The 25,066-nt window shown below is 36.8% G+C and overlaps 1 protein-coding gene across 5 annotated transcripts in view; it reads left to right on the forward strand.

Annotated features, from left to right (window-relative positions):
• pias1a (protein inhibitor of activated STAT, 1a) overlaps positions 1-25,066 on the forward strand; it is a 42,237-nt gene that overhangs the window by 2,390 nt on the left and 14,781 nt on the right. The window contains exons 2-3 of one of the 5 annotated variants that reach the window (XM_051115315.1): positions 1,978-2,017; positions 12,525-12,963. In XM_051115315.1, coding sequence (XP_050971272.1) covers positions 1,979-2,017; positions 12,525-12,963 — 478 coding nt within the window. In that variant the 5' untranslated portion in view covers position 1,978. Of the gene's footprint in view, positions 1-1,977; positions 2,018-4,569; positions 4,655-9,885; positions 9,943-12,356; positions 12,377-12,524; positions 12,964-25,066 lie in introns of those variants that run through there. The other 4 variants (XM_051115318.1, XM_051115314.1, XM_051115317.1 and 1 more) reach the window with 4 other exon arrangements.

The following is a 25,066-nucleotide window of genomic DNA, read 5'->3' on the forward strand; positions in this document are numbered from 1 at the left end:
TATATCTTTTTTCACCAAAGTACACAAATGAAGAACTAAACACACGTGACTTTTGCAACGTGATTATGCAATGCGTGAAGACGTGCATCCAAGCTTGTCCAAGTAGAGCATTTGTGGTTAAAAAGTGTATACGTTTTTATTTTTTTAGAAAATGACAGATTCACTTGATAAGACCCTTATTTCTTAGCTGGGATCGTGTAGAGCCGTTTGAAGCTACACCCACTGAAGTCCAGTATATGGAGAAAATTCCTGGAATGTTTTCCTTAAAAAATTTTATTTCTTTGCGACTGAAGAAAGAAAGACATGAACATCGTGGATGACGTGAGGGTGAGAAAATGATCAGGAAATGTTCATTCTGGAAGTGGACTTCTTTAAATTACCTCATGAGGTTGTGGCTTGGAGTATGAATTCAACAAATAACTTTTTTCCCCTGAACTTTATTAATTTCAAATGGGAAATTTGACTAATGGGCCAGATTACTTATTTATACATCTTTAAATTTTCAGTCAGAGGAGTTGCAGTGATTCCCAGAGGAGCATGGATTTTTGTCATATCATATTCATATCTAATTCTGATTTCTATAATGATTAGGAAAGAGATGATGTAACCTAAGCTGCTTTTAAAGCATGAGAGATTTATATTGTCCTGTTGCTTACCTGCAGGAAATCTCAGTGTAGGTCCAGATGTTTTATTGTAGGGTTTTTGGATGTTGCTGTATGTCAGCACAAAAAAAGAAATTAAATTGAATGTACACGCGTTCCTCGTTTCATTATTTTATGCATTTGATGAGATCTATTTAAACGCACACATGCTTATACTGATGTGCTCGTTCCCTCTCTCAGGCTGTAGCGAGCTATCTCTGGCCACACAAATAGCCTCCATCAACTGAGAGGTGATTAAGGTGGGGATTGTGTGTTTGTGTGTGTGTGTGTGTGTGTGTGTGTGTGTGTGTGTGTGTTTTATATCTCCCTTCAGCAGATGTTCTCTTACCTGGCTCTAGCTCCTGTACCAATTTCCTGGGGGTTTAGCTCACACTGCACGTTCTCTCACACAATGCAGCACATAACCAAATACTGGAATAGAGGAATTTCTACCAGAACATTGTGGAATCATTCTACTGATCTGGGGTCATTTGCTGCTATTATGGCTTATAAATATGTGTAGTCAGCTCAGCACTTATGCTCCGTTTGGACAAGGACTGTCATCTTAATCATCCATTAAAGTCTCCATGTCTCCTCTTAGCATACTTCACATTACATCACAGTATTATAGATGAATGGGGTTTAGATTTAAAACACAATGAGCTCCACATGGTAGACAAATTAGATTTTACGTTTTTAAAGCTGCCAAAAAACAGTGATGCACATCCAGACTGATTGAAGAAAGAGGATGCCGAGAAGCTCTCTTCCTCTCGCTGTCTCTGTGATTTGTTTGTAATTGAGGGTGTTAGGCTGTTTTTTTTTTTTTTTTGGATATTTAAACAAAAAAACATATCTCAGTCTTCCTATATGAAAGACAGATCAATTAAAAAAAAAGATCAGTTAGTCATTTTAAAAACCATCCCTCCACAACTGACTGCAAGCACATATATTTTTAAAGGGCAATGGCCGAAATTCAGTCAACAACTTCTGATAATCTGTTACACTCAGATTTACGTTACAACACTGAAAAAAGATCTCTTGCTACGTTTGATTTATCACAACTTTTAAGGCATGTGTACACTAATCTTGAAGTGCACTTTTTTTTTTCTTCCACCCTGAAACTGTTTTCAGTGTTTTGGCATTATATAGTGGTTTGGAAATGTAGTTGGTGATAAATTTAATTTAATATGTTTCTCTGTGTAAACACAGGAACAATGATGGCTTTCTCTTCCGGGAAATAAAGCTCAAGTGTGCTTTGGTCTCTGGTTTGCTTTTATGTTTTGGATTGGTGTTATACTCTGAAGTCTGATCTGAATTTTTCATTGTTTCCCTGCAGAATGTCATCTAACTGTGTCCAGGCATTAGGGCATGAAGAGGTGGGACACCTTAAGATCTGAAAGTTCTGGACTCTGTAGAGAGAAAAGTTGGTGTTTGAGATGCAGTTTGAGTGTGATAGAGCTGACTGTTTATGCAGGGAAGGTATTACATACTGACGCACATACTTGCATCAGGAAAAGGTTTTTTGGAATGTAGTGATTAGTGCCTTTGCACCTGCTTCATCAACATGTGCGAAAGCCAGGTGGGCTCAGAAAGCTGTCGTATCCTTGGTTTTTACGTGTTTGCTTGCTTTTGAGCTTGCAAACGATAAGCGATTAATGGCCAGCCTCCTCTCTGGCAAATGTTCAAGGCCACCTACTCCATTCCCCTGATAAAAACAAATGATTTTGGAGTGTTCAAAACCGAACCGATAGGGCTGTAGATATCGATTATTTTAGTAATCGAGTATTCTACTGATTATTCCATCGATTAATCGAGTAATCGGATAAGAAGTCATTTTCTTTATTAAAGAGCAATACTAAATATACAAGAGAAAATAAGATAGGTCTCTTAAAATAAACAACTGATTTGTTTCCTTTTTAGAAAAATTAACATTTTGTTGCTGAAATTGCATACATTAATAACCATGAAAGCTAAACCCATTTAATGCATTTATATGCCAAATTACATTCAAAATGCTAATACAAATATATCAAATATATATATATCCATTTCACATTACTTTAGAAAAAGGTAAACATTACAACCTAAAACAAAGGCATAAGTCAAGAAATTGAGGCATTTAGATGTTTAATTCAGCCCAGAGGGACATGAATGCATTTAACTTGCAGTTACAAATGCATAAATAATATTTTGTTATTTTAAACAAAACATTGAATACTGATATTTACATGTATTTTTAATATGAAGATACTTTACGTGTGAAATCAATACCGCCAGTAGGTGGCAGTGTCACTGTCAAGTAAGTAAGTCATTGCGATTGAAATGAATCATTTATCTGGTGATTCATTCAAGAACGAAACACCGTTATGTTGCTCGAAGACGTAAAACAGTGCTGTGACTGTGTTTGTAATGGTTGTTTGTTGGCGAAATAGAGCAAGGCAACAGGCGATATGCTGTCTAAAAAGTCTCTTAATATTAACTTCTTTTTTTGTTGATGAACTGTTGCATAAAAACAATATCACATTTCTAATCATGCTGAGGCACTCTTTGTTTGATATTCACTAACTTTTTAATTTTCTGTGTGTCACAGAGAGAGAATGAGACGATCAACATAAATGGCACATAGTCTTTCACAACACATAGCTAACTTAGGGACATCATAACTAACCACCAATAATTTATGGTCTTAAATATGTCCAGCGTTTATCGGGTTGTGCGTCAGTAATAATGGTCCATGGGGGAACACAGTGTTCCGTGTGTAGTTACAGTAAATGGACTAAACGAAGCCTCGAGGCGAATTATTTGCCTCAATGATTTTTTGTATTCAAGTTACTCAAGTTACTCGAGGAATCGTTTCAGCCCTACAAACGATGAACGATATATTAATCTGGCTTAAAGGAGACGTTCACTTCCAGAACAAAAATGTACAGATAATTTACTTTCTTGTCATCCAAGATGTTCATGTCTGTCTTTCTTTAGTCAATAAGAAATTATGTTTCTTGAGGAAAACATTTCAGGAATGTTCTCCATATAGTGGACTTCAATGGTGCCCCAAAGTTTTAACTTCCAAAATGCAAACTTTATTGCATTATATGGAGATAATTCCTGATTTTTTTTTTTCCTCAAGAAACATAATTTTTTATTGACTAAAGAAAGAAAGACATGAACATCTTGGATGACAAGGGGGTGAGTAAATTATCTGTAAATTTTTGTTCTGGAAGTGAACTTCTCCTTTAGTATTTGGCAAATACTGACTGTTTGGCAAATTCTTGATCGTGTTAGTTGACCTTTTTATTCCTTTCAGAGTCTATCTACAACAATATTGTAAATGCATGCATGCTGCTTCACTTCGACAGGAAGAGTTTTCAATAATTAAAGTAAAATATCTGAACATGAACACAAAATTTTAAATGCTTAGACATAATAAAATTGTACCAGTACCAGTCTAAAAATGGACCTTAATTAATGTGTTATAGGATTAGTTCACTCCAGAAATGAAATTTCCTGATAATTTACTCACCCCCATGTCGTCCAAGATATTCGTGTCTTTTTTTCTTCTGTCAAAAAGAAATTAAGGTTTTTGAGGAAAATATTCCAGGATATATATATACTTCTTAACCACAAATGCTTGTCTTCTGTCCACAAGTTCACGCACACCCTTTACAAAAAGGGTAAAACAATGATGTCGGATGATTTTGAAGTTGGAGGAGAAAATGAGATGGAAATTTTCGCCACACCCTACCTTTTTGAACCGTACACAGACGAAAAACAAACCGCACATGACCTTTCCAACGTTATTACGTATCATTGGACGAGCATTTGTTGTTAAAAAGTATATACTTTTTTTTTCTCTCTTTTTTTTTTTTTAAGAAAATGACAGATTGGTTCGCTAGACAAGACCCTTATTCCTTGCCTGGGATCATGTAGAGCCCTTTGAAGCTGCACTGAAACTGCAATTTGGACCTTCAACCCGTTGATCCCCATTGAAGTCCTCTATATAGAGAAAAATCCTGGTATGTTTTCCTTAAAAACCTTAACTTCTTTTCAACTGAAGAAAGAAAGACAAGAAAGAAAGTAAAACATTAAATAAAAGACAGTGCTGAATATCATTTATCAGACATATTAACATCGGTTTCCAGTTGCAGTGTAATAACATCAGTTATCATCCATGAGCCTACAATTGGCCTCTGCATTGTGCTCGATCTCAGAAAGACGAATGTATGTAATGTGATAGCATATTAATACAGCACACTTTCCTTTTTCCAAATAGTAACTCTAAACAAAACAGCACCTGTTCATCATATGTTGGGGGTTTTTGGTCTGTATGCATGTTCGGTCACTTGTTCCTTCTTTTATGAAGGAGTCTCATTGAGTAGCACACATATATGTAGACAGTTAAGTGGCTCTGCTGGGGACTTTGCAATTTACTGCTGTCATATCTGGAGCCTTTAGATCATGCTATAATTGTATGGTTACATGTATGTGTGTGTGCGCTCACCGCTGGAGCTGTGTTGGTGAAACACAAAGCACTGAGGTATGTGAGTGTTGATCTTCTGCCAGTGAGCTGCAGGGCTGGAGATGGTGGGGGAGGGGTGGACGAGAAAGAGGGAGAGAGAGAGAGTTGGAGGAAAAGCTGGCACACTAATTGTGTTCTGGGCTCTTAGCTAGAGAGAAAGAGAGTGTGCATGCAAGTAAAATTGGGGGTAGGTGTGTATTTGTGACCCCTCAACTGTTTGTTGGCTCTCAGTCGCAGCATCAGACAGACAGGCATGTGAAAAGACGGAGGGCTTCTGTCACTGAATCACCTTCATCCTCTGAAATTACGCTTCAGGAAAGATGATCTTCATCACATGCTCATGTGCACCTGAGCCCCAAAGACAGACCGAAAACGCACCTACACAAATGCTGAAATTAACATGCGTTGCAGCTGAGCCTGAAAAATGCTTCTCTGTTTCAGCACTGGAGAAACACACAAACACCTTCATGTTTTGTGCTGGTGTATTTGGCTTTTTATGTTCTCCTTGCTGTTTTTAATAAGTAAAAATCTGCATGACCTTGAAGAATATTTGGCTGGATCACCCGCACCAAGCAATATTAGAGCATGTACCTGGCACGGATTTACCCTTAACGGCAGGAGCCAAAATACACGTTTATGTACGCTGGATTAAAAAAATGTTATTCAGAAGAAATGAGAAGTACTGTTCTTTCTATGTTGCTCTGAGACAAATGCACCAACCCATAAATTTGCATTAGATAAGTAAATAATTTACGTTTTTTGCTTGTTCGCTGAGCAGCTTCAACCTTTGTGCTGTTTGTGTTGGGTGTGTTTTTAATACACAGACCTCCACTAATCAGGTGCACCTGTTTAATAAGCCCTTCAGTAGATGGTCAGATTCCAGCTGTGTTCTGATTCACACACAGTGAGCAGGGGATTTCAGCAGAGGTTAACACAGCACAGTTCATTCATTTGGAACGATATCAAACTCAGACAACATGTGAGTCACATGGATTACATGTTTTGTGTATGATGACCTAACATGATCATGATTATTATACTTTTATATTTATCAATGTACGCTACCAGTCAAAAGTTTTTGAACAGTATTTTTTTTTTTTTTTTTAAGCCTGCATTATTTGATCCAAAATACAGCAAAAGCAGTAAAATTGTGAAATATTTTTACTGTTTAAATAACTGCTTTCTGTTTGAATATATTTTAAAATGTAATTTATTCCTGTGATCAAAGCTAAATTTTAAGCATCATTACTCCAGTCTTTAGTGTCACATGAGCCCTCAGAAACCTACTGATTTGCTTTTCCAGAAACAAGTTTTATTATCATAATTATTATTATCAATATTTAGAACAGTTCAGTACATTTTTTCACGATTCTTCGATGAGTAGAAAGATCCAAAGGTCAGCATTTATCTGAAATAAAAAGATTTTGTAATATATTCAAAAGCTTCGAGTCAGTATAATTTTTTTTTGAAGGGGATTTGGAGGGGATTTTTCTGAAGGATCATGTGACTGCAGTAATGATGCTAAAAATTCAGCTTTGAAAACCCTGGAATAAATTACACTTTAAAATATATTCAAATAGAAAACGGTTGTTTTAAATTGTACAAATAGTATTTCAAAATTGTACTGTTTTTGCTGTACTTTGCATGAAATAAATGCAGGCTTGGTGAGCAGAAGAGACTAATTTAAAAACATTAACTTTTTACTGGTAGTGTGTTTGCATATAACCTTAGGTTGGAAGTTGGAACCTCTAATAAACTAAAAATAAAAGGGTAGTCATTTTTTTAAATTAAAGTAAAAAAAAAAAAAAAAAAGTCTTAAATTATAGTTGCTTCTGTCCAAAAGTTTGGGCTCAGTAAGGATGTATTCAACTGATCAGAAGTGACACTGTTTACAAAACAGTGTTACAAAAGATTTCTTTATCAAACAAATGCTGGTTTTTAAATTTCCACGTATCAAAGAATCCTGAAAAAGATGTTTCAAAGTTTCTGTAAAAATATTAGGGAACGTCATTTTCAACATTGATAATAAATGTTTCTTGAGCACCAAATCAGAAAAAAATAATGATTTATGAAAGATTATGTTTTACTGAAGACCGGAATCACAGAAATAAACGCACAATTTAAAAATATATTAAAATAGATTTTTTTAAATAAAATGTAATAATATTTCATATTACTGTTTTTACTGTATTGCTGATTAAATAAATGCAGCCTTGGTAAGCATTAGATACTTCCTTCAGAAGCATTTAAAAAATCTTAAACTCCAACATTTTGAACAATACTAGTGTGTCCTACAGTTATGATTATTTTGAATGCTGCAGCACTTTAGTTAAATAGCCTAATGTGAAACGCATTTTTGCATTAATTATTTCCTGACTGATGAGCTAGTGCCTCAACATGCATGCTCCCTATGATTTGAGGTCTTCCATTATATAGCAAATTACCCTGTTAAGTCCACTTTGCAGGGGCATATCAGGTGATTGGAATAGTCAAAAGAATGAGCTTTGCAGCTTTTTTTTTTTAGCACTCCACCTATTCATAGTGGTTAACTATTTGAATAAAGCTGACTGCCTCTGCAGACATCAGATACACCTCTGTGTTTCTCCCCTCTGTGGGTTTTAGAGTGGTGGTGGTGTTGTTGAACCACTTTCAAAATTGTATGACACTGTGTTGTGCAGGAAAACCTCAGCAGGGTGGGCGTATCTGACGTTAACACTGGCGCAACTAAGACCTTTACTTTGTGACATCTGGGATTTGGTGTGTGTGACATTATGCTGTATTAGTTGGTTGTAAATGGCTGTGGGATAAAACACTATACCCACTGGGCTGTGATGAGGGAGAGGGGGTTGAGTGTAGGAGAGAGAGAGAGAGTGAGATATGTGGGCGGTTGAATTTGGTGAGAAAAGTCAGAGGAATAAAATTCATGTGAACAAAACATGAATATCATGCAGGTACAGTGTTGGGAAGGTTACTTTGAAAATGTAATAGGTTACAGATTACAAGTTACCCTACTTAAAATGTAATAAGTAGTATAGCTTTTCAATTACTTTATTAAAGTAATGTAACTGATTACATTTAATGAACTACTCCTTTAAAGCTTTGTTGATACGTAGCATCAATACAGAACTTTTCCAACAACATTGCGAATTGTCTGAGCTGAATTGACAACAGGTCTTATACACACATGATCTCCAAACGACATCAAAATGTGGTTAAACGTGCAGAATAGGCAGTGTTAAACGTTCTGCTGACTGTTTATATATGCATCACTTTCGGGTTCAGTGTGGATCTGCAAAATGCTTCACAATGCGTCACAACGTCTCACACCCTATGATATCCGATTCCTGGAATGTAATTTAACCACAGCAAACTCCTTTATTATGATTAGATTCTTTCTTTTTTTTTGTTTAGAATGCTTTCTGTACACTTATAATATTATTTGATTGATAAAACAAGTCACTGCTTTGACACCCTGGACATGTGAAAGAGCATGGTGACTCAGAGAGAGAACTGACAGACATGTGAAGCATTTGACAGATGTGGTGAACGTGCTCATGGTCAGGAGCCTTCATCTCACTCTCTTTCTCTTTTTTCCCCTTTAAGTTGAGCTGTTCAGACTCATAAGCTCAGCCATAGATTCTCTCATTCTGTATCGTTCACACACACATCTATATTCAATGCTGTGTGAATCTCCTGTGCTGTCGGTGTGTTGTTATGCGAGATGTTCCTGACTGGTCTGCAGTATTTCAACTGCCTATTTTTTTTACCTTTCTTTCTGAGTGTGTTCACCAGACCGAATGATTTCTCCGTAAATGAATGTCTGCATCTCTTTTATTTCTGATTTCTCCATCTCTTCACCTAAACAGCTCAGTTATTGATTGTCATCTCTGCATTTGTTCCTGACAATTGTTGGAATATGATGGATCAGTAAGTGAATTAATGACTGATTGGATTGTTATGGGTCATTATAGGGGGAAATTAGAGTCGTTCTTGTAAGCTACAGTCATGGCACCTTTGTCGGCAGACTCTGCTTTCAAACAGCATTATGCCTGCTGAGTATTTTTACTGGAGCCGTCTCTATGTGTGCGTGTGTGTGTTCAATTTCATTTGTTTTGGAAGCCGAGCAGCTCATGTCTCTGCCCTTCCCCCTCTCTCTCTCTCTCTCTCTCTCTCTCTCTCTCTCTCTCTCCCCATGCCCACTGTCATTTTCTTTTTCTTCCTGAACCAACCTCTCCTCTGCTCTCCTCTCCTCATTTTAAAGCAGAAATGCATCATGTGTTTTATTCAGGAATGTCTGGCAGACTCCTAGTTGTAAGAGCATCTGTTCTGATTTGTTCTTGTGTACAGCACAGGGATTGAGTTGTTAATCAGTGCATTGTTAGCTTTTTATTGTCTGGTTAATTCTAAACTAATATCTTGTCCAAGGGAAAAAACTAATTTACACAGGAAAGAATGCAAACAGACGTTACTTACGAATATAGCAGGTAAATGGTTAACATTAGTTCTGTCATCATTTACTCACCTTTATGGAATTCCAAACTTGTATAACTTTCTTCTCCGAAACATAAGATGATATTTTGAAACATATTTTAACCGTTTTGGTCCATATAGTAAAAGCCAATGAGGCATATAGCAACACTGGACACCTAGACTTTCATTGTGTGGACACATACGGGCATGTTTTTCACTTCTTCACAGGTGAGTAAATTAAGACAGAGGATGTTTCAGAGAACAGTGCAGAGAATGGGCTTGCATTTTCCTGGAAACCAGTTTTGCCTTAAAGAGGTGCTATTATGCTTTTTCACTTTTTGAGCTTTAGTCAGTGTGTGGTGTGTATCTTTGGGCATAAAAAACATCTACAAAGTTACAAATCTCAAAGTCCACTCCAAAAGGACATATTTTTTATATGTTTTTAAAAAATCCCTTTTCAAGAACTACAACGAACGGCTTCTTTGGACTACAACATTTGTTTTCCGCATGCAATGATGTCACAACGCCGTCCATTACAATATCATTAAAATAATCACGCCCACAGAAATTCGAATGGTTGGAGGGAGGGTGTTTTTTAAAATGCAGAATAGCCTAGGCTAATCAGTGATGATGTTTTTTGATAATGTTAGTCTGCTTTTAGCCTTATGCTGGAGCCGAACTTGCTTCTTTGACAAGGGGCGTTGCAGTACTGAAATACCGTCTAAGCTGTTCGCCAATCGCAAAGCAGCGGGAGAGCTAACCAATCACAACACATTTTGTTTTTTGGAAGGCGAGCCTTCATTAAACCCGGAACTAACTGAGTGATTTGTGCCAGGCTGGGAGAAATGTATTGTAATAATGTAAATTGTGTTAAAAATAATGCGTTTTTCGAACCACCAAGCATGAAAGCATGTTCTAGTACACCCCAAAATATGTGGCTCATGTGGCCATCCCAGCACGTTTTAAATTTCAGGACAGCACCATGCAGTGCACAATAATATAAAATAGCATCACAGATGTCAGAGTAACTAGTTAAAACACTTGATTTTACTGCATGTATTTGTGTAAACTGTGCTTTGTCAGTGTTACAATTCTTTTCAAAGGGATAGTTCACCCAAAAAGGAAAATTCCTACATTTCTAAGTTTGATTTAATCAAACCAAACAAGACAGGTGTGAATACACCTTAAGTGTGAACGCTGAGACCGCTAAAAAGATGGGTCTTGTTCTGCTTCCAAACGAACTCTGGTGCAGTTTGCGTGAAATATGAATGCAACAAGGACCAAATACTTCTCAACGAACCAAAAACAGGAAATAATGACTCTATGCGACATGATTTCACAAAGGAAACGAAAGGTGTATCCAAAACCAAATTAGCAGAGGGCATACGTGGAGCAATGAGGAGGCACCGTGCCTTTTATGAGCTCTTTGTAAGTTTGCATGTGGTGAAAATAAAATCTTTTACACACAACAATGAGCGCACTTAATCCAGCAGACAGCATTAGGTGTATTCGACTTAAAGTGGACTAGTGAATGGGTACTTTGATGTCATACACCCGCAGCGCCGCTTCAAGTCGAACAAACCTTTTCCTTTTGTTTGGAGTGTTCGGTGAGTTCCGTCACAAAATATATGTCATTTAACCTAACCAATCAGGTTGTGATTGTATTTTATGACTTTAGGCTCGGTATCTTTAGGTTTAGGTAAAAAATGCCAGTGTGAACACTAAGCGGACGAGGACCAAATCTATCATTTTCATTTTTGGTCTGGACCAAATGAACTAACCGAACTAAAAGTGTGAAGTGTCACATGGACTATTTTAACAATGTCTTCTGGACCCTGAACGTGTTGGTTCCATTTATGCAGGGTCAGAAAGCTCTCCGATTTTATCAGAAATATCTTATATTGTGTTGCGACGATAAACAAATTTCTTACAGGTTTGGAATAACATGAGGTAGAGTAATTAATGGCAGAATTTTTTATTTTTGGGTAAACTATCCCCTTAATATGCCAATAAAATATACTGCAGGCTTCCTCCAGGTCTTTATCGCTTTATTAAGATTATTTCAAACAAAACAACACATTTATTTTTATGCTGTCATGCATTTGCATGCATGCAGCAGGAAGTCTAACTCTAGAAGTTTAAGCTTACAGGCTTCCATACGCTGTGCATCCACAGTCTTCTCCACTGGGATTTCTAGCAGTTTGCTTTTCTCAAGTCTGCATTTTCATCCTCGATATCAAAAACACATCTGGGTACTTTCAGGGATGTCTTCTGTATTTACGTTTTTGAGTGTCGGAATTGAACTTTGACAGTTGAGGATGACGTACTACAAGAACACAAGAATGCAAGGTCACATAAGAATGCATTGAGAAATGACCAGACTGTTTATTTTTTTGGCGAACTGTCCCTTTAATCTCACCAGGAAACACACATCAATCAAACTGGACAGCATGTGTTCATTTGCCGTTCTGGAGAAGAATGGTTTATTATTAAGAATGTTAGTGTGTACATTGCCCGTCTTTGCTCGGCATTGTTTGCCCTCTTCTGTTTGGTTTTTCCGTCTCGTTTTCATGCCTGTGGAATGTGACACTTCCGTTGTGTTTGTGTGCATTTGGGGCTGCTCCTGCATATTTCATAGCTTAGACCATTACTGAACTATCCTAGCCTGAGGGAGCATGCGCACGCGCGAGAGATGTGTTTGTATTTGGGTTTGTGTGTGCCTTCAGATGTGTGTATCAGTGTCTGAGCTGTGAGTATGTGTATGTGTGTTTGCCCAGTAAACAGTTTGGCCTATGCAAATGAAGTGTGTTTGGCACTGGAAGTGTGATGTTGTCATCGCGTTGGCTCAGACTGCGCGTGTTAATTTCTGCCGCTCTCTTTCTTTCCTTCTCCTGTAGCAAATGGTGATGAGCCTGCGGGTGTCAGAGCTGCAGGTTCTTCTGGGCTACGCGGGCAGAAACAAACATGGACGAAAACACGAGCTTCTGACTAAAGCCTTACACCTCCTTAAAGCCGGCTGCAGTCCTGCCGTCCAGATGAAGATCAAGGAGCTCTACAGACGACGCTTCCCCACCAAGCTGGTATCCCCAGCAGAGCTGGCCCTGCCTGGAGTCCACCCCGCCGCTGCCTCTTTGCCCCCCGGCCTCACGCAGTTGGGATTTGATGGGCACGGAGCACCCCCGTCCCCTCTGCTCCCCATCTCCCTCCTCGGGCCCAAACACGAGCTTGGCCTGCCCCACCTCCCCACGAGCCTGCACCCTGTACATCCTGATGTCAAGCTGCAACGGCTGCCCTTCTACGACGTACTGGATGAGCTCATTAAACCTACGAGTCTTGGTGAGTTTTTGAGGAGTGATAGTGAGTGTGTGTGTGTGTGTGTGTTCATGCAGATTTTTAGCAGTGTGTTTTTTAGAACAGTGTGTATCTGTATATCTGATGATGTATGGCAACTGTAGAGATGTGCAGACCCATTTTTCCCTACATTAGCATTTTAATGGTGTTGGCTGGTTTGGCATCAGCGTGTTCGTTTGCCTGAGGAGTGTTGTTCAAATAGACTGCCAATCCCCACAACCAACCACAGTCTCTCTCTACTCTCATTTGCATACAGTGTTGAAATTATGAGTAGACACACTATGGCACCAGACACCATTACAGCACTCACGCAGAATTTTCTGGAGCACACATTGCAGTGCTTCAACCACCAGAAAACATATTCATCTATATCCGTCTATATATATACTGCCGTTCAGAAGTTTGGGATCAGTACGATTTTTTAAACAAGTCTCTTAGGCTCAACAAGGCTGCATTTATTTGGTAAAAAATGCTGAAAAAAACAGCAATATTTTGAAATATTATTGCAATTTAAAAACAATGGTTTTACATTTTAATATACTTTAAAATATAATTTATTTCTGTGATGCAAAGCTGAATTTTCAGCATCATTACTCGTCTTCAGTGTCACATGATCCTTCAGAAATTATTCTAATATGCTGATTTATTATTATTATTATTATTATTAATGTTTTAAACAGTTGTGCTGCTTAATTTTTTTTTGGAACTTGATTTTTTTGAGGATTCTTTGATGAATAAAAAGTTCTTTTCTAACAATATAAGTCTTTAGTGTAACTTTTTATCAATTTAACACATCCTTGCTAAATTAATGGATTCATTTCTTTAACAAAAAGAAAGAATAAAAATCACTGACCCCACATTTTTAAACTGTAGTTTATATTGTTACAAAGGATTTCTATTTCAAAGAAATGCTGCTCTTTTTAACTTTTTATTCATCAAAGAATCCTGAAAAATTTATCACAGGTTCCAAAAAATATTAAGCAGCACAATTGTTTCCAACACTGATAATAAATCAGCATATTAGAATGATTTCTGAAGGATCATGTGACACTGAAGACTTGAGTAATGATGCTGAAATTCAGCTTTGTGTCACAGGAATAAATTATATTTTAATGTATATTAAAAAAAATAAAGACCATTGTTTTACACTGTAATTATATTTTACAATATTATTTTTTTTTTCCTGTATTTTTTATTTTTTGATTAAATAAATGCAGCCATGATGAGCATAAGAAACTTATTTAAAAACATAAAAAGTCGTACTGATCCCATTGCAGTGTAAATAAAATAAAATAGTAATGATAATCAGCTTTATTTTTGATAGTTAATAGTTTAACTCTACATTTGTTTTGAAATGTTGTTGAAAAAAGTCTTTTATGCTCCATAAGGTAGCATTTAGTTAATTAAAAATACTGAAAAAATGTAATATGTAAATTATTACAATGTAAAATAACTGTTTTCTATTTTTTAAATATACATTAAAATGTAATTTATTCCTGTGATGCAAAACTGAATTGTCAGCATCATTACTCCAGTGTTCATTGTCACATGATCCTTCAGAAATCACTCTAAAATGCTGATCTAAAAACAGTAATATTGGGAAAATATTATTACAATTTAAAAGAATGATTTACAGGCAAAGCGTGATCATTCAGAAATTAGTCTAATATGCAGATTTGGTCTTTTAGTAATTTCTTATTATTAGTGGTGAAAACAGTTGTGCTGCTTAATATTTTTGTGGAAACCATGATGATACTTTTTTCAAAATTCTTTGATAAATAGCAAGTTTAAATAAACTTATAAACATATTTTCCGTAGTAAATGTCTTCACTGTCACTTTTAATCAATTTAATGCATCCTTGCTAAATAAAAGTATTAATTTCTTTTTACAAAACTCTTACAGACCTGACCTTTTTTTTTACCCTCACATAAAATATGCAAAAATGTAGTGAGACCCACCATGTGTTTATTCTGTATGTTTTACTTTGGTGGCTTTGTTTAGAGAATATCTTGCCACAGTTCTGGAGAAATGGAGTAAAAGGGGAAAAAACACTTTTGGTTTCAGAGCTAAATGTAAATGGTAAATCTTCCACTAAGGTGAGAGTTGTTAGAAGACCTGTGACAGTCATTAAGCTTTTCTTCAGCTGAATTGCTAGTGTTGCTTACTTCAGCGCGCTCGACTGTTTCTTTGTTCCTCAGGAATGAGATCTGGACAACAGGCATGAGATACTGTGCTGCAGCACTCACTGCTAAACACAGATGACTTCTAGAAGTATGTTATGTTAACAAAACATGCATGTAGTGACGTCATTCTTTTGCAGCAAACAAACACTCATCTACTTAAGCTGAAATGCACAAATCTATAAAGCTTCATAAAATACATCCACCTCACAGCTCATGTATAAAACATCAGTCTGCTGATAGACTATTCAGGGAGTGCTGTGCTAAAGCATCTATAGTCAGAGCAAAAAGTCTCCTCTGGAGATTTCTTTAAGATGGGAGAACCTGTGTAGTGTGTTCTTGTCTGTGTGTACTTCAACTTTAGACTCAAGGTGTTACAACTTTTCAATTTATTTCTGCGGGTAATTGATATGACGTTTCTGTTAATGTAAACTCTCTTCACTTGCTTTCGCTCTCTGTTTTTAATGGCGTAATGATTTTGGCGTTAAATTTTGTATTGGACTAATCTTGAGTTCAGAGTCATGTTCTCAGTGGTGTAAATAGGTGCTTGGATCACACACCCACTGAAACATTTCACAGTTTGTTTCACAGTCGTATAGGTTTTGAATTGCACATGTGAAAGGTGATATGCGATACAGACAACACAATCCCAGCCGTGCTAGTGTGACAGTATGGCCTTTTAAGGACAGCAATATACTAGCCTTGCTGTATAATAAAGTGAAGTGTGAATTTAGTAATTTTGAACTGATAGGCCGACAAGTAAGATATGTGGTTAGTCATTAACACTAAATAAACAAGCCTACACCTTCAGTCTGGGTAAAACAATGATGTGTTTGATCAGTTTGTGCATATTTGAATTTTCATTGAGCTTTATTGAATCATAGATTATATTCACGTGGCATCCAATTTCATTAATTGCGAGTGCTTAGAACAGTTTTTGCAGTTGTGTGCTCATTGGTCTCTTTGAAACAGGTTGTAGGTTAGACGCTGTTTAATTTAGTACAGCTAATTTTGTTTCAAGCTATATGTTTGTATGATGTGTCTATTTAGCATGCCTTTTCTCTGTCCTTTAATAGTTGTGTCTTGATTCTCTTTAAAGTAATGGTAGAATTAATGATGTTAAAACACACCCTGCAAAACGTCCTCCTAAATGTTTAGGTGATTTTTTTGTCAAAATAATATGAACCCAAAGGATACTTTTCTCTTTCTATGCATGCACAAACAAAACAGCAACACAAAAATCCTCTTATGCTGAACAAGAATGCATTTATTTTTTTTAAAAAATGCAGGAAACGGTAATATTGTGAATATATGTATTCACTTTTTTAAAATTCTGCTTCAGAAAGATTTTTTATTATTATCAGTGATATAGAAGTTCAGAAGAACAAGCATTAAGAAAATAGAAAACTTTTGTAAATTTGTAAGTGTTTAATGTCACTTTTGATCAATTAAATGTGTCATAGCATTACTTATGATGACATAGAATGATGGGGTAGTCACTTAAGTCTGTTCTCATAAATGAGTAGCATGTTCTATCAAACTTTATTGCCATTTTTCATCTATAGTACACAAAATTTTACAAACTAAATTGTGAATTGTTAGCTTTTCATATTGTGTTATACCTGTTATCATAATCCATTTGTAAGTAAAGTTCTTGAAATCCTTTTAGAGCGCCTGTTTCCTGGATTATTTGTTCTTTTATGTGATGATGTGTGTGATTCTCATTGTGCATATTTATCTTTAACAGCATAGCATTGCCCCCTGCCTCATACACCACAGGAAGCAAGTATTTATTTATTCGTCATAATCACATTATCATCATTGTCATCATTATTCTGCTCTCATCGGAGCGATCCATGCACTATGCATGCATTAGTCATTATCTCAATCACTCTCTGGCATGCTGGCATATAGGAGCATTTAAAGAACTTGGATCCTTTTTAGATGATTTTCGTCATAGAACGGATGTGAGTGTCTTTTATTAATTAGAAGAGATGCGTCTCGCTGCTGCTCGCAGCATGAATGTACTCCCACACTTTGCAAGCAGTGCGGTGTGCATCCTTGAGTTATGAACTAAACAATATATACACTTTCTGAATAAAGACTGCATCGTAGATGACATTTTCAGCAGTGTCAGAATAGTTTGGTCAATGAAATGAGTTCGACAGATTTAGAATGTGTGGAATCCTGTCAGCTGAACACTAGAGGACTCTTTCTCTATCAGGTTAGTTCAAATGAGCTTTAATTGCTGCAAACAATACAACATTGCCGAAGCTAAGAATGCACATAAACAGAAAGTAGATTAGTATATAATTCAGTATTAGTTACAGCTGTGCACAGTCCTGCTTTCTGTTTCACTCTGTCTTTCCATTTCTTTGTGTTTCTCTTTCTGTCTTAGTGTTCTGCAGAAAGACTGAGAGGAATTTTTATTGGCGTGTATGTCGGGTTTAGAGTATCCTAGCTGTGTTTTCATTAAGATGAATGATCTACAGAGGCTTAGTATGGGGCTGTGTGTGTGGGCACGCTAAAGCTACAGCACAGTTTGTTCAATCATACCCTCACAATTTTATGTCTTGTCCACGGTTTACTAAAATGCTCAGCCTATGAGCATTACTTCCTGTATAGTCTTTAATCACAGTCTTTTCTCTCTGGCCAACTGGACATATATCAGTTTGGTAGGCTGTAGTGGTCTGATTTTTATTTTTAGTGGTCTTGTCTGTTTATGTTCACTTAAAACATCACTGACTATGTTTACACGAATACCTAAATTGATCTCATGCGTGCTATTAGTGGGTCGAGCATGTAAACAGATCCTCTTACAGTCAAGTGGGTCTCGTGGATGTTGGTTTGCATGGTTTCAGAGTGTTTGGCTTCCTATAAAGCTCATGACTAAATAAAACAGTTACTATTAGTAATATGCAGTTTGATATGCTGATGAGTGACTGCGGCATTGCTAAAATAAACACATACATGTAATATTAATTGCTCTCGCAATCAGTGGTGCGATGCTTGTTCCCCCTTTCCATTACTCCAGTCTTCAGTATCACATAATTCTTCAGTATCACATAATCCTTCAGAAATCATTCTAATATGCTGATTTGGTGCTCATGGAACATTTATTATTGTCAACGTTGAAAACGGTTGTGCTACGTAATGGAAAATACGTCATGGAAAATGTTATACATTTTACGAAGTAAAAAAGAAAAGCATTTAATTAGAAATCTTTTGTAATGTACTGTAGGTATTGTTATTTCATATGCAAGTTTTGTGGTATAGTCAGTAAAAACAGCTATTATACTTTTACTGTGAAATTAAAGGAGAAGTTCACTTCCAGAATGAAAGTTTCCTGATAATTTACACACCCCATGTCATCCAAGATGTTCATGTCTTTCTTCAGTCGCAAAAAAATGAAAAGAGTTGCAAAGGTTTTTGAGTAAAACATTCCAGGAATTTTCTCCAAATAATAGACTTAAGTGGTGGGCAGCATGTTGATGGTCCAAATTGCAGTTTCAGTGCAGCTCCAAAGGGCTCTACGCGATCCCAGCCGAGGAATAAGGGTCTTATCTAGCGAAACGATCGGTCATTTTCTAAAAAAAAACAAAACATTTATATACTGTTTAACCACATATGCTCTGCAATGCACATCTTCACGCATTGCGTAATCATGCTGGAAAAGTCACACGTGGTTAGTTCTTTGTCTGTATACTCCAGTTAAAAAAAATTCAAAATCATCCAACATCATTGTTTTACCTTTTTTTGTAAAAGGCATGTGACTTTTTTGCATGTTTGTGTTGTAAACACTGGGAGAAAATGACAGATCGTTTCACAATATAAGACCCATATTTCTCAGCTGGGATCGTGTAGAGCCCTTTGGAGCTGCACTGAAACTTTCAACCCGCTGATCCTCATTGAAGTCCATTATATGGAGAAAAATCCTGGAATGTTTTCCTCAAAAAACCTTAAAGGGATCATATAATGTTGCTAAAAAGAACATTATTTTGTGTATTTGGTATAATGCAATGTGTTTATGCGGTTTAAGGTTTACAAAACACATTATTTTCCACATACTGTGCATTATTGTTGCTCCTCTCTGCCCATCTTTCTGAAAAGCACAGTGTTCTCTGATCAGCCACCTATCCGATGCGTTGTGATTGGCCGAATACCTCAAGCATGTGTCGGAAATGTTACGCCCCTTACCATGTTGTGATGCCATGTCCCGGTGCGGCGAGACAAAAAAAAATAAAACCCATTATAAATGAGGCATTTGTTGCAGCCACTGGGGACATAATTGCTGATTATAATGATTTATACTGTCTTTTTACGTGTTGCGTTACACCACATAAACATAAAACCATGTCTGTATTTGTGATCATAGAAATATGAAAATGTACTTACAGGCTGTGAGTCAGAAGTGCCAGACTGTCCTTGCAAAGTTGGGACTGCCTCACTTTATAAAAACTGCCTTTGTGCACAGCTGGCATTGTAGGCCACTCTCCCAGGTTCAGGAAACAATCCTCTGTAAAATGAGCTGCACACACTTGTATATTTGCATTGTACTGTTCTGAAACAGTGTTGTAACTATAGCTTAACCACTGATTACTAGGTGTGTACTCATTTGAAAGGCCAAAGAAAGTAGTTTCACTTTCACAACGAAACACAAAGCGTCTCTACAACATGGCGGCGACGACAACAGCAACCCTACAGATCTTATATATGCATGAACAGCTAGTAACAGTCCAAGGACAAAGGAAAACATGAAATCACATCATATGACCCCTTTATTTTTTTTAAAGAAAGAAAGACATGAACATCTTGAATGACATGGGGGTGAGTAAATGATCAGAACATTTTAATTCTAGAATTAACCTACTCCTTTAAATTACTCATATCATGATAAGAGATTTTGGTTTGTTGGTTTGATTTTGCAACAATTCCACAGAAAGTTAAGCAGCCACAGTGAGTGTCAGTCTAACTATTACTTAACTCAGTATCCCGAATCATGACTCAGCCAGCCTCTCTGAAGAACGAAAACGCACAGACATCACTATCAATCACACAACACAAAGACAGCCGTGCAGTCAACACAATAAAGTCTAATCCACGAGACACCCTCCTGTGAAAGAGAAAATAAAATGCTTTTTGGCCCATTCTAATCTAAATTCAAAAACAATTGACTTTACAAATGAGAAAGTGTGAGTTGTTATTGTTAAAATAAACAGCTTTTTGTCATGCATAAAAACATGCATATCTTTTGGGTTTCTGGTTTGGCTTCACGTTAATAATCGGATGCTGAGAAAGGTACGCTCTTACCCTCGCACATGGGTGCAGATCAGGATTTATGTCTGTGTTAATAAGGTACGCGCAGATAAAGAGGGAGGTTTGTCAGAAACAAACTGTAACACACAGGCCTTCACGTCCACTTTGCATCCAACTGTTGAAGCAAATCAGATGATAAAGACTGCTGTGCTATTTTTAGATTAGACATGGGGGAGGGAACTTTTGCTTGCGCTCTCTCTCTCTCTCTCTCTCTCTCTCTCTCTCATATGCCCCTGTCCGCCTCTCCCCGTCAATCTCCCTTTGTTTCTCTCCATCTCAACACCGTTATTTTCTCTGTCTTTCCCTCTACCCATCTTTCTCTTGCTCTCTCGTCTTTTACCTCCCCAGTGTTGATTGTTAGAATAGAGATCAGGCTAATTATGTGTCGTTGAGTCGATTCTCCAGGTCTAATTGCACCCCTGCTGTTTCATGTTAAGGAAAGCGAGAGATTTGATGAAGGTGCAGGAGAGAACAAGAGACAGAGAGTGAATACAAGCAAAGCAGGGCCAGAGGAAGGTATGGTCTGTGAAAATGGGTAGGCAGGTGAATAGCGGCACCTGTTTGGCCTTTCATCAGCACAGCCCTGGTCAATATTCATACTTAAATGGAAAGTAATTAGCTCCATAACGATGCCTCACACACTCATATTCGGAGAACGCTCTCTTTTTTTTGGTATATGCTGATGAAATAGAGCAAAGTCAATAGACCTGTCAACAGGATGATGTATTGTACGTGTGCGAGAAGGGAAAAGACAAATGAAGGCAATGGAGAAAATAAAACGAATCGAGAATGAAAGCAGCCGGGAGGGGGAGAGCGCGCAGCAAGTGTCGAGAAAGTAAAACGGTAACAACCTGAAAAACAGCCTCACAAAGGAGGAGGAAATTAAGACCTTTTGTATAATTTTTGAAGATGTGTGTTTACATGATGACCTTCATTGAAATATCAACATGATACCATCTGCGAATCAAATATCTCATTAATGAATCTACTTTCAAGCTTTCTGTTAGGAAGATATTATGCAAGTAAAAGTGTTGTAGTACTTAAAAGTACATTCAGTAATTCTTTAGCTAGCTTTCACTTTGCTGTTCTTCTGTACATTAATGGTGCCATCTATCGATGTGGTTCATCAGCAAGATTGTCGTTCCAACTTAGGCATCACTACTATAACTTTTTTTTTCCATCTTTTCAAAATCTTTTAACTTTGTGTATGCTGTACCAATGTTTACGCAAATTTTTTGTAATTGTCAGTCTTTGTGTCTTCTTGCTTCAGTCCTTTTTTGTTTTTTCAGTCATACAGGTACTGATTCTCCCATTGTTTTTGCTGGTAAAGCATAAGTGTGTTCTATTGGCAAATATTTACTCTTCGGATCACCAAACAACACTACTGTAGCCAGTGCTGGGGAGTAGGTGGTTACATGTAATGGAATTTATGTAAAAAAAAAAAAAAAGTGTAATTATATTACAGTTGCTTTAAAAATGTTACCGATTACAAAGGGGGTTCTGAATATCTGAATATTTTCACACACATAAAGATTTGATTGATTTCTTTCCAAAATTGCAATATGAGATGCCAGTGTTTCAGGAGTTTAGGATACAGAATAGGACACGTTTATTTGGCAGCTGTTTTATTTCTTATTTCTTTGTGTATATGCTTTTTTCCATGACGTTGTTAGATACCAGTGTTTCCTGTCACAGCTATGCAAAGATTTGATTTCATAAACAAGATAATAGCTAGTAAACTATCCCGTTATGATTTTAAATCTGCATTGAACCTCAGAACGATCTCAAAGTAAAGAGAGGTGCTAAAAACTGATTTTGCGGTGGCTGTGGTTTTAAAATAAATTATTTTAATCTTAATTCAGGTGATAAAGGATTTTGAAAGTCTGACAGTAATTAGTGTTGAGTACTACTGGTTTAAATGTTAAATGATTACCAGTTTAGAAAAATGTAGAAATTTAGAAAAATAATCAAGAAGTAATCAAATGTAAGCAGTAGGAATGTAACAATATCAAAATCTCACAATACGATAATATCGCAATATGAAGTCCACAAAACAATATTTATTGTGATATTTAAAACCATAATCTAATGCACTTTGAGGGTTCAAAATTAAGATATTGTTATTCCTATGACAGTAATAGCCATATAAAGTAAAACAATTGTACTGTAAAATAGATGAAAATGAATATTTTAAAGGTATATTATTTTTACTTTACAGCAGGGAAATTACAGTACTTCTTTCCTAATTTCTACAGTTGAGTTATTTTGAATTTGGACTGCAGTAACGTTACCCATTTTAAACCACTAGCCGTCAGCAATTCATACTGTACTTTTAAGCTTTTATTTTCAGCAGTAGAGCTTTTATTTTGAAGGAGAGCTTCAGCTTCAATGAAAACAGGCTTACAAAAACACGTCTCGCTACAAATCTAGTGAAATGCTGTAATCATCTGCCGAGAAAATAAAGCATAACTGGGGGTCGTTGCATTCCCAAACACTCACTAAACTCACAGCATATGCAATAAACTGCATATTCACTGTGAACGGAGCCGTTCTGAGGCGCGGAAAACACTAAATCACGAGCTGATCGCCTAAACAAAGTGCAAGCTTCGCTTTGAAATGCGCAGCGAAAACTTGATGAAAGGATTAAGCCATATTGTGCTTTTGGTTATAGTTCATTTGACAGATACTGTACCAAAGCGTAAAGGCCCAAAACACAACTTTAAAGACCTTTTATGTCAGTATATTTCAAAAATATACACTTTTTGCCCTATATCATTATGCCTTTTCAAATATGACCTTTCATGCAGTGTGTCATGTAGCTGTATGTGAACATAAACTATCTGCAAAGCTGACAGTGCACAATAAATAAAGTGATTGTGTATCAAAAAAAAGAGTAGGCTCACAATCGCCTGAATGAGTCGTCAGGAATTCGAATCTTGTTCTGTTACGGCCGTACGTCATGAGGTAACACATTTGTGGTTTATGTCATGTTGAGAAGGTGCTGTATGAAGGGCTGCACTAAACCCAGCGGCCAGCGCAGCGCTTTCCGCGTTCGGTGTGCAAGCCGCTTTAATGCATTATACAGTGTTGAAGTTTACAACATAGAGGTGTGGCCGGTTCGCTTACCTAAGCAAATTGGGAGCACTATCCACGGTAGTCTGTGCTAACTTGTCGATCACCCACTTCAACCGTTTCAAACTCCGGCTCAAATTGGTAAGGTAAAATCGATGCCATCTTTTCTATGTATTGACAAGTCTCCAGGGCTGTCATTCAGTTATGGCAGTGGGCATATTGGTCTACGCAGTAGACGAATCATAAAGGACTGCGCCATCTGACCAGTCACAGCAGTGAGGGCTCACGGAAAGGAGGGGTTTAGAGAGACTGATTCTTCTAACTGCTTCGCACGAGTCATTTACGAATCATTTAGAAATTAGGTAAAATTAAATCTATTTTTGGAGAAAACTAAAGTGTTTTTTGACCTTATGAGGAGTCTCATAAAACAATATTAGCAACCTTTAAAATGGCATAATAGGAGCACTTTAATATTATCATCATGATGTGACTATGATAATGTCGAGACAATTTCGCTGTCGCAATACCATGATATTGATAATATCGTTACATCCCTAGTAACATTACTTTAATAAAGTAATTAAAATAGTTACACTACTTATTACAATTTAAATAGGGTAACTTGTAATCTGTAACCTATTACATGTACTAAGTAACCTCCCCAACACTACCTGTAGCACAGCCAGTGACTGTAAGGGTTTTCTCTGACCTTGAGTAAAACATTGTGGGACACGTAATTAAAGCAGAGCAAAATACATTATGAGGGGTGACCTGTAATTAAAACACACTCATGAATGCATTATTCATCTCATATGAGCGTACACTATTTAGACTTCACAGAAACATTTATTTCTTAATGTGCTAAACTTTTCAATGCAAGTTAGAATAAACATTTCGCTCAATTCCATTCCGCATCGATACGCTTGTATTGCATCATTACAGACAGTTCAAATAAACATTACAGTGGCGTTATATGCTGTATCAGAAGTCTTGGAACGCATCTTGGCCAATCAAATTCAAGAAGTGGGAAGCCTTGTATAAAAACAGTGTTAAGCTTTCCGTCTATTTGTCTGTTTATTTTCCTTTTGTTATTTTTAAGTATATCACATATCCGTTGTATCACTAGGCATGATTACTCCAGCTGAGCAAGAGAAATCAGGAGGGAAATGAGCTGTGAGTGTATGGCTTGTTTTAGTTTTACATTATATGAAGAACTGAACCTCTGCGTTTAGAGACATTTAAATTACTGGTGTGAAGATATTTGGCTCTGCTGAGTTTGTGTCTGTGTGTAGCAGTGAATGTTATTTTAGGGAACATTTCTCTGGATGAGAGCACTTCGTTCTTTATAAATGTTTGTGTGTAAGAGTGCCCAAGTGAAGAAGTGTGCATCTGAGTCAGTGTTACTGAAGTGCAGTAGTTTTGACTTGCACTGAGTCTTTCTTTCTTTGTCACATGATCAGCTTTTCTAATGTTTCTAATGTTTACCAGTTCTCTCAAAAACAAAAAGCTGGTTTAAAAT

The sequence above is a fragment of the Labeo rohita genome, chromosome 7, assembly GCF_022985175.1.
Source record: "Labeo rohita strain BAU-BD-2019 chromosome 7, IGBB_LRoh.1.0, whole genome shotgun sequence".
NCBI lineage: Eukaryota > Metazoa > Chordata > Actinopteri > Cypriniformes > Cyprinidae > Labeo > Labeo rohita.